General features: G+C 33.1%; 1 protein-coding gene across 1 annotated transcript; it reads right to left on the bottom strand.

The window, feature by feature from the left end:
- Window positions 1–663: 663 nt before the first annotated feature.
- On the bottom strand, window positions 664–2400 carry LOC140818490 (protein DETOXIFICATION 52-like). Its single transcript, XM_073178447.1, is given in 2 exon segments — window positions 664–812; window positions 814–2400. Coding segments are annotated over 2 exon segments (1638 nt in total). The 5' UTR covers window positions 2373–2400; the 3' UTR covers window positions 664–733.
- Window positions 2401–11008: the final 8608 nt, after the last annotated feature.

Genomic DNA, 11008 nt, shown 5'->3' with positions numbered 1-11008 from the left:
GGTCAGTTTCATATGAATATTGGATTAGGTAACATTTTTTTTTTGCATAAATGCACTTAGCCTCAAACTACATCACACTCGTATAATTCAATTTTTGGAGAGTGACCTTTGTCGTCACTTCGCATTTCAAACTTATTATTGTTGATAGTGACCCAAAAGGCTGCCGCATGTCGAGAGACAAGGCCATTCAAATAAAAAATCTAATTAATTGATTTCATGTATTCTTTATGGAATTCATTATATCTGATTTTATTGGACATGAAAATGAAATTTTTAGTTCATAGAAATATAGTGGAATATAATTGTGTTGATAAATATTGTTTGATTTTGGAGGAAACGAGATGGACAAAATGTGTACAAAATCATTTTGTTATGTTGTTCATTAATTTTATTTATTTTTGCGATCATTGTTGAGGTGACATTTATATGTCAGACGTGATGAAACATATCAGAATTGTATATCCAAGTAAGTATCACATCAGCGTTGAACAAATTGTCTAATATATTGGAGTAGTGATAGTCTAATATGAGCATAAGAAAACATAGTTTTTGGAAAGATTACGGACAAAAATTTCTCATTAACCACTCTCTCCTTACATCTTATATCTTTACATTACATAAATATCTTTAACCCAATTAATAAAAACTACAAATGCCCACAAAAAAAAAAAAAAAACTCATTAATACACAAAACGGATACTGTCTAAAATCCAAAAAAAAAGAAAAAATGAAATCACACAATGGGGGAGGGTGTCACTTTTGTCGAAAGGTCCTCATCGTGTGACGTCACTTGTACACAAATCAAGGGCTCTGTCATTCTCCTCACATTCACGAGGCAACGATGATTCACCACACGTCAGCATCTGAGCCCTGGCTGCCTGGAAGCCCCAGTTCGTGATCGCCACCTCGTACAGCATCAGCCCGGCGCAACATATTTGGGCCGACAGAAGCCCAATCCAAAGCCCACAGAACCCAACTCCGAGCACGAACCCGAGCCCAACAGCGACAGGCATCCCCACTAAGTAGAATGCACCAAGGTTCACGTTCGCGGCGATAGAAGGCCGCGCTGTCCCTCGTAAAACCCCACATCCAACAGTCTGCGGGCAGTTACCGAGCTCGCACAGCCCTAGGATGGGCAGCGCCACCGATGTCAGCCGTAGGATGTGTTCATCGCTCGTGAACATTCGTGCCCAGAAGCTCCGCACAGAGGTAGCGAATGTCATCGCGGATAATCCCATCAGGCCTGCTAGAAAAATGGAGACGACGGCTGATATTCTTGCCTTCTGTGAACGTTTCGCCCCCAGATCGTTCCCGATCCGAGTAGAGACGGCGAACCCGAGGGAAGAAGGGAACACATAAAGCAACGAAGTTGTCTGAATCAAGACACCCATGGATGCCATGGTGGCCTTGGGGTCCACAAGCAACCCACACAACACTATCATGATCTCATACCACCACCATTCAAGGCACACGGAGACACAGCTCGGCGCCGCCAGCCGAATGAGAGGCGCCCAGCCGGTGAAGCACTTCAGGCTCGGGTTGGACCACGTTGGGACGTGTAGCCCCCGAGCCCAGATGTGCAGAACCAAGGCTAGCAGCACCATGACGTTAGACGCGGCGGAAGCAGCCGCCACGCCAGCAGCGCCGAGTTTGAGTCGAGAAACAAACAAATAATTTATGGGCAAATGGAAAGCCGTTCCAACAAAGGAAGCGAAAGTCAAAGGATGGGTGATACCTTGAGCCCGAAGGTAAATCCTTATGGGGTGAAGAAAGGAATTCGTGACAAGATCAGGGATCGAAAAGAGAAGATAAGTCTGGGCCAATGAGGTGATACTCGGGTCTTGGTGTAAATGCAGAAAAATATTAGAGAAATTCAACCAAAGAAAGGAGATTGGCACCGAGCAAACAAGAAGGAAAATCACAGACCTCTGCAGCGTCAAAGAAAGAAGCTTGGGCCGCTGAGCTCCGAAGGCTTGCGAGCAAAGAGGCTCCATCCCTAATGCTAGCCCAGAAAGAACCGAATAGCCACTTATATTAGCAAAAGCCATGGCCAATGAACCCGAAGCCAGCTCTAGGTCACCCAGATGGCCTAAAAACAGCATAGAAAGCATCGACCTCGAGTACAGAATTAGGGCTGTCAGGGCTATGGGAAATGCTAATCTGAAAAGCGCTCTTGTCTCCTCAACAAATTCAGATGGGGTCGGAAGATTGCTCACCTCCGGTGGAGCCTTCTTGGTGGTTTCTTGGGGTTTGAAGGTGGCGGAGACTGATATCAGATCAAGAAACAGGTGGGGCTGCTGCTGCTGCCTGTGATAATCATGCCCATTCTCTATGCAGATGCAGACTGTAGGATTAGTGTTGGGATTGCACATATTTTTGTGAAGAATCTCTCTTAATTCTCTCGACGCTGTTACCACCCAAATGTACGTGTATATCTATCTATATATCTATCTCCATTAGAGTATATATGTATAGTATTCATAGGGATGAGAAAAACAAAAATTATAATTTTATTTTAAAATAGTTTCCTTTTTTACATCCTTTTGTTGCCTATATTCACATATTTTATTATTTTCTCTTTTTATTTAATTTTGTAATCGATTCATATATATATATATATATGTGTGTGTATGTCATAGAGAACTAATTTCAATTATTACATGATTATATATATTGCCACAAGAGAATAAAATTGTTTTTATTTGTATTGAATATAATTTAATTTATTTAAAAAAATAGCCAGACGATTAGTTTGGTCTTTTTTGGAAAATGTAACACAAGTAGACTTGTTGCTTATGGATTTGTTACTTTCTATGTAACACAAGTAGACTTGTTGATTATGGATTCGATTCCATTAATTTTTCTTTTTGTTCTAAACGAAACAAAATATTTTACTATTTTCTCGATTTATTTCTTAAATTAGGGATTTAAACATGATGGATATGGTTCACACGGTTTATACATATATATATTAAAAACTTGTGTTAGACAGTCTCATGAGTCGTATTTTGTGAGAAAGATCTCTAATTGGGTAATAAACCTAAGTCCCAATCTACTTAGATAGTTTTACAGTGAAAGAAAAGTATGTTTGAATAATAATAATAATTAAAACGGGTGGATTAACTACATATTTTATGTGGTTACGTTAGATAGTCATTTATGGCTTATTAATCTTGATTTATACTAGGATTGATGGAAAGTTTAAGAAAAACAGATGATATTTTGTCTATTATTGCAAGTTATATATAATTTGATCAGACTATTTAGTCTCGTTTTCATATAAATTTCGTTACTATTTACTAAGTAAAATGCCTGTAATCACTCTCTCTTAAATTTATGGCTTTTAATTGTGTTGTTTTTAACATCGTTTTTGGTTTGATTTTCAAAATTGTTGAATATTTCTGTTTTTTAAGTTTGATTATTGAGAAACAACATCATCGAACTATTTCATTATCCAGCTGTTTATCCTTTGTATTTACATATTTTTCCAAACGCTAGATCAAGTCAGACATATTTTATCAATTAACTCAAGTCGTAATAGATTATCTGACTTTACAAGTATAAACATTAAAATCCAACAGCATTGCAACCAGTCAGATATGATCAAAATGAGATGTATACTTTGAACTCAACTGATATATATAAAGCATTATTGCACATTATCCTAACAAATATCGATTGACAGGTTGTTTTTAAAAGTGTTCAAACTCAACGTAAGAGTATTCGTCTCCGAACATCCATAAATATCTATCTTTACCTTACCCATTTTATACTACATGTTTGCATATCTATTTTTTTTTTTTTTGTCAACGGATTGTTTGCATCAAATATATATTTTATTAATAAGTCGGATCATTTCCACAATTGTATAATTTCAGTGGTTCAGCACCGTTCAAGAATTTGTCTTCACGACCTAAAAATTAATAAGAACCGCTATAGTTTTGCAAAATTTTAAAAGGGTTTATTTACCACTTCTAAACTCTCACGGATCTTAATCCGTGAGACGGGTCAACTCTATGGATATTCACAATTAAAAGTAATATTCTTAGCATAAAAAGTAATAATTTTTCATGGATGGCCCAAATAAGAGATCCGTCTCACAAATTTGACCCGTGAGACCATCTCACACAAGTTTTTGCCATGAAAATAATTGAAATAAAATATATGATTACAAAAAAAATCATATAATCCTTGAATTCAAAATGAAATAAGACACAATAAAATTATAAACAGATACAAAAAAATTTATAGATAATCTATTCTTTGGAGATACATAATAAAAATTAAATCCTACCTCCCAACTGAAAGGTATGTATGGGATGCATTCTACATTATTAGCGACATTATGTGCAATATATTATTATAAAATGGGAGTATTTGAATAATTGTTTTCGGTTGACTTTCAATCCAAATTGCGAGAAAAACACTGATTTTAAGTATTATTATCATTAGTTAGCGAGGAATTTCGACCATCTCATCAAACAACAGTAATATGTGGGCAATCCATTATTATTTTTTCCTATGTCTCTTTTTTATGCTGTCAACTCGGTCACAGATTCCTTCTAGGAGACATTTCATATCCATAAAAAAAGTTATCTGAAATCAATAATAATATAAAATAAAAATGTGAGCAATTCTAAAATATCTACATTTTTTTAGAGTATATTTCTTGTGAGACGATCTCAATAATTTTTATCTGTGAGATGGGTCCATCCTACTGATATTCATAATAAAAAATAATATTCTTAGCATAAAAAATAATATTTTTTCATGGATGACTCAAATAAGAGATCCGCCTCACAAAATACGACATGTGAGACCGTCTAACACAAGTTTTTATCATTTTTTATTATATATTATTTCCCTAAAATAACGAGGAGAAGCTATAGAGTTAACATAAATAAATAAGATAAAAATTAGTGAGATCGTCTTATAAAAAACATACAAATTTAAATATTTCATTTTTTTATCAAATACTATTATCGGTAAAAATATATGAAATTTAATTATATTATTGTGTTGTACAAAACTATAATATTTAATGTGCATATATGCCGGACGAATGTTTATTGTTTTCTCAAAAGTTATAGTTGATGGTAACGATATTGCTACTCAAATATTTAAATCGTATAACAATCTAAACTAAATAGTTTGTTCGCTAACTATTGCATTCCTATTGTACGCCACAATATATATATATATATATATATATATATATATATATATATATATATATATATATATATATATTTATCAGCTTTGATATGCTGCACACCTACCGAGCACATCTATATGAGCACCGATGAGGTGTCACTCACCTATTGGATGTGATGAAATATAGAGAAATTGCGCATTCAATGGGTGAGTGACACCTCATTGGTGCTCACATAGATGTACACAGTAGGTGTGCAGCATATCAAAACTATATATATATATATATATATATATATATATATATATATATATATATATATATATATATATATATATATATCTCGACACACACACAAAATTAAGGGATCAAAGCCACAGATTGAATAATCTTTTAAACAATTATTTGTCGTGAAATTCGTACAATATTTTCTTTGAAAAGTTAAAAGCAAATCCAGCTGTGACACAATGACCAGCAACGCTTCGTGTTAAGAAAATATTAATAACATAGAACGACAGAGGACGATGTTTGTTTTTATTCAATGAGGTTTGGCCTCAACACTCGATATTACACTTTTGTTTACCCACAATTTCATCCAGATATTCCTAAGACCGTCAATGTAATGTTAAAAAAAGTGAAGTCGTTTTTCTTCGAAGGGATCTGACTCGTAAAATAGTTTGAAAAAAATAAACATTAAACACAGAAAATAGTACGTTTATCAAATCTTGGTACCTACAGATCTAAAGATATGAGTTTGGAGTATTTAAGGAAAGATCTGATCTGGTAAAAAATCCACACGCATGGAATTATAGGATTCCATGCTGGTGGAAGCATTTTTGCACATGATTCTGAACGAATGTATTACTATCATACATTATATTACGTGAGGATGATGCATTCATTGCTTGGTTTCTGATATTATTTGTACAAAAAAATTGTATTTTTGATCAAGTTGTCAAATTTCAGTCTATGTTAGCTATTTTTTTTAAAAAAAATTTAATCTTTTTTCTTATGTGACGTTGACGTGTACGATGTCGTATCTACACCTTCGACGAAACAATCATACAGAACCAAAAATGAAAATTTCCAAATTTTAGATATTAAAAAAATAAATAATCATGTATATTACATCAGCTACAACAAAGTAAAAAATTAGAGAATTAAAAATAGACGCTTTTGTAATATAAAGAAAAATATTGTTCATGATTAATTGGTAAAAAAGATTGTTTTGAAAAATAACATTTTAAGAAATATTAATTACTTGATAAACTTTAGAAATAATTAATTTTGCACATTCTTATTTTGGATATAATATATCAAAAATTTGTGAGAGACGTTCTCATATGTCGTATATTGTGAGACATATATCTTATTGGGGTAATCAATGAAAAAATATATTACTTTTTTATGCTAAGAGTATTATTTTTTATTGTGAATATTGATAGGTTTGATCTGTCTCACAGATAAAGATTAATGAGACCGTCTCACAAGAGACATATTTTATATATTGGGTAAGATTTTGAGTGAATGCTAAGTTGGCATAGCATGGCCATGTCTGGCTCTTCTCCAAATACTTTTCGACAAGTTACCAATTCCCACTCATTTAATTCTGACAAACAAATTTAAATTTGATCATTTAATATTTATTTCTTGATATGGAAAAGTGTAAATATGCCATAAATGAGCCAACTCCAGATAACATATTCTGTAATCTGGTTCCCATTTATCACCCCACTCACACATTCTATGTACTAGAAATCATTGGGGGTACATACGAAAAACTTTTTTTTCTCTAAAAAAATTGAAAATTAATTAAGAATAAAATATTATATAGATTGTTTTATATGATTTAGGTTTTTTTATAATAATATCGTACTGATAAATTTATGAAAATATATTTTTTTCTTGAATAATGAATGTTAAACCAAAAAATATTAAATTTGACATTAAATAAAATGACGGGTCATGTCATCAAAATTTTTAGTATATAATCTGATCAAGTTTTTTTAAATATAGTTCCTTTCGCATATTTTAATTCCAGTTTCAGTTAAATTTTTTTCATTTTAGAAACTAAAATTTAATTGCAAGTATTCCGTTTTGATTCCTATTCTGGTTTTTAAGCCAAGACCGTCGGCTTACAAGGTTAATATAAATAGAGCTTTATTGGGAAATTATGTTTAAAAAATCAATGGAGAATTGCTGACACTAAAAGTTATAATTGTTCTAGATCAATAAATGCTACAATTTTGAAGTGTTTCAAGGGTGATTTTGAGAGCCTACTTCATCGTACCACATCGGATTGTGAGACATATGCGAATGAGTTACGACATAACTACCCAGAAGACTCCTATTGCTAGGGGTGAGCAAGATATCGGTTAAATCGAATTAATCGACCGAACTGAGCCAATTCGAGAATTCGGTTCGGGTATTTCGGAAATTCGGTTTTCAAATTAAAAAAAATCGGTTATATCGATTAATTCGGTTCGGTTACGGTTTTCAAAATTTTGAAATCGATTAACCGAATTAATCAATATAATAAATATTATTATTTAATAAATTTTTTTATTTATCAATTTTTATAAATATTTTAATTTTTAATTTTAAAATCGAAATAATATGTATTAATTATGTTCAAATAAAACTTATATATTTGTGATGTGTGTGATTTTATGTTTTTATGCATTTGTGTGAACTATAGTGTTTAAAAAAATTACATATATAATTAAAGTTAAATCACAAATATTTTTTTAAACTAATCGGTTAATTCGTGTATCAAACTAATCCTTTCACCTTGTAGACCAAAATATGGAAGATAAAACTCCATTTTTTAAAAAAAAAAAAAACAGAGGGGCATTCGGATTAGTTTCGCACAGCACTTAGTAGGAAAAGCCAAAAACAGAACCAAAAAGAAAAAGTCTGTGAGTCACAAACAAATTCGTAACAGGTCTTAAGACTATGGGTGGGAAAAAAATATTGAATTTTCGGTATGATATATGGTATGGTATCGATACCGTAATATTCGATATGGTAACAGTATAGAATTTGAAATTTTTGATATATATCGAAATACGAAATTATATATAAAAATTAAAAAATATATAATATTTTAAAATAATAAAGTTAAATTTTTAAAAAATACAAGGTATTTTTTTTTTTTTTATAAAACGATATATATTGATACCGTACCAAAATAAAGAATTTAACTTCTGTTTGGACTCATCATGTTGGAATAGTCCAAATCAAAGTTCAATGAAGCAACTCGACTCATAGTTGAGAATATAAACTTTTGAAAAGTCTTATTTTTGTCGTCAAATCTTACAGCTAGCTAGAGAACTGTATGTTGGGCCTCGACTTGTTAAAAAGCTGACAGACTTAAAAAATCGCAGGACCTCTGACATTGTTGCAAAGATAGCGGATGAAGAAGTCACACATGATGCATTTGAAGTTTATCGGTGTTCATTGATGTCTTGGATCTCCATACATATGTTGCAGTTGATGTTTATGGTCTTGATTGATTTGTTTTGTATATATCTTTCCTAGTCTCTTTGATTATCTTGAGGGATTTGTTTAGTATTGATGATCACTGGCCTTGGAATTACAAAAGAATGAATTTTTTTACATATAGTTTCGGTATGACGATATTTTACCAAAATTTCAGCATGCCGACTTTTCGGTACCGAAAAGTCGGTACGGTAACGATATCATCTTTCTCATACCAATATTTTTGATACGGTATATGATATCTGAAATTTCGGTACGGTCAACCAACTCTACTCAAGACCCTGAATTCCATTTTTCTCTTACTGATATAGTACTGAAACTTCAGCATATCGACTTTTCGGTGTCCAGTGACGGTATTATTTTTGTCATATCGATATTTTCAACATGGTATACAGCATCCGAAATTTCGGTCGGGTACCGTACCACCTCTACCAACATAGTATACAGCATCCGAAATTTCGATCAAGTACCGTACCACCTCTACTCAAGACCCTGAATTCCATTTTAAAACCCACTTTCAATTTTTAGATAATTAAAAGATGGGGCCATGCAATATCAAGTTTTGTAATTTCATCAATATAAAAACCTCAGTGGTTACAAATTTTCACAAAACCTAAGCTCTGACAACGCCAAGTTTATAGAATATTTCCGAAGCACAAAAACTGAATCGTCACATGAATATTCAATAGAATTCTTCTATCGTACCTTATCTAATCGATGTAAAAACATACTGTATTTAACAAATGGTCATTGTTTTAATAACTAAAGCTAGGCAATAGCAGTAATAAAATCAAAATAACTTAGATTTGGCCAAAATGTGTTACTCGTCCATCCCATGAGGTATCTAATCCGGATTGGACCTGTTTGACCAGATAAAAATTTTATACTTTTTAAAATTTAATTATTATGCAATAAATTTTTTAAAAAATAATAATTATTAAAATTATTTTTTCTATTAATAATATTTTAAAAAATATTGTCGGAAATTAAAATATATTAATTTATATTCAACTCATAACAAAATAACATTATCATTATATATTTTCATTTTATATATGAATGATTTTTAATTTCATTTCTTCGGATTTCGAAAGAATTTATTGAGGGATCGACCGGCCAAAGCTAAGTCCAGACGAGCTGTGACCACCATATTCCAATACATGGTGCATAAAGAGATCAAGAGTAGACTTTTCATTCGTGTGGCGGAGTAGCGATTTAGGATACTATGTAAGCCAATTTGATATTTTGGTATTATCACGACAAAAACAAGCTTTCAAATTTTTTTCTCATTCATTTTAATCGGTAGAGAAGAGGGCTACTCATGTGGTGCTACGATAGAGGAAAAAGACATTATTGCCGATAAAGTAGAATCTACTATTGTATGCTGCCTTCCATGTCATTCAATCTCTCTTCCTCTCGGGGTTTAGCTCCCGATCATTAGATAGAGAATATCACCAAAATTGCATGATCCGCTGCCGAGCTTATTCCAATTCCAACAGTTCGGATCGAAACCGATTCGATCCGAGTTCTCTAATTGAATGGCTCATTCAACGAAAATAGTTTATAATTCCTAAAAGTGGATGACAAAGAGTTAACCTTATCGTGCTTAGTGACATCTTACTTCAAGAAGAAAGACGGAGCGAGCGCTTAAATAATATTGATATTAATATTAATTTTTTTGAAAATATTGATAATGATGCCACCCGGGTCAAACGGTCGAGTCGGGTCGGGAACTCTGCCGGGTAGACTATCAAAAATGTTGAAGAAAGTATGAGTCTGAGCGTGGAACTTTGGGTTATGACTCCTCGAGTGCTGCGAAGGACCTGAGACCAAGGAAATCAACCACGTGAATGGGCGCCGGAGGGGTGTCCGGCGTGGCCACTCCGATGCTTAAGTCAGCAGGGTACTCAAGCAATAAAACCAATGTAACCAAGTGATGCTTGTGGTGATTGGTGTGTAATAAATGAGAGTATTAAATGTTCATCAATAATCTGAATGAATATAATAGGGTGGCTGATTGTACCCTATTGTTCTGACATATCAAATCGTACTAATCATGTCCAATCTGTCTTGTCACCCATTAATGTTAACCAAAGAAAGATATGTCGGCCGCATGCACTCTATTAATGTCAACGCAATTAAATGCTTGAAAAACTTCTTGGGTAATTGTGCCAGAACTCGGGCGCCAGGCCCTAAACCCACAACCCGGGATATGAGTGTGTGCTTCCACATTTAATTTTAACAATATTCTGTCCTGACCCGGGCGCATTCCACATGTCCCGAGAGATCCCGGGCCCTAGCAACGTCCCGGGACATATCGGGGCATCACCAGATAACATCATTAATAATAATATA

This window comes from Primulina eburnea, chromosome 17 (genome assembly GCF_022965805.1).
Source record: "Primulina eburnea isolate SZY01 chromosome 17, ASM2296580v1, whole genome shotgun sequence".
NCBI classification, from domain to species: domain Eukaryota; kingdom Viridiplantae; phylum Streptophyta; class Magnoliopsida; order Lamiales; family Gesneriaceae; genus Primulina; species Primulina eburnea.
Note: the sequence above shows the minus strand (reverse complement) of the source record. Positions and strands in the feature narration are given on the sequence as shown.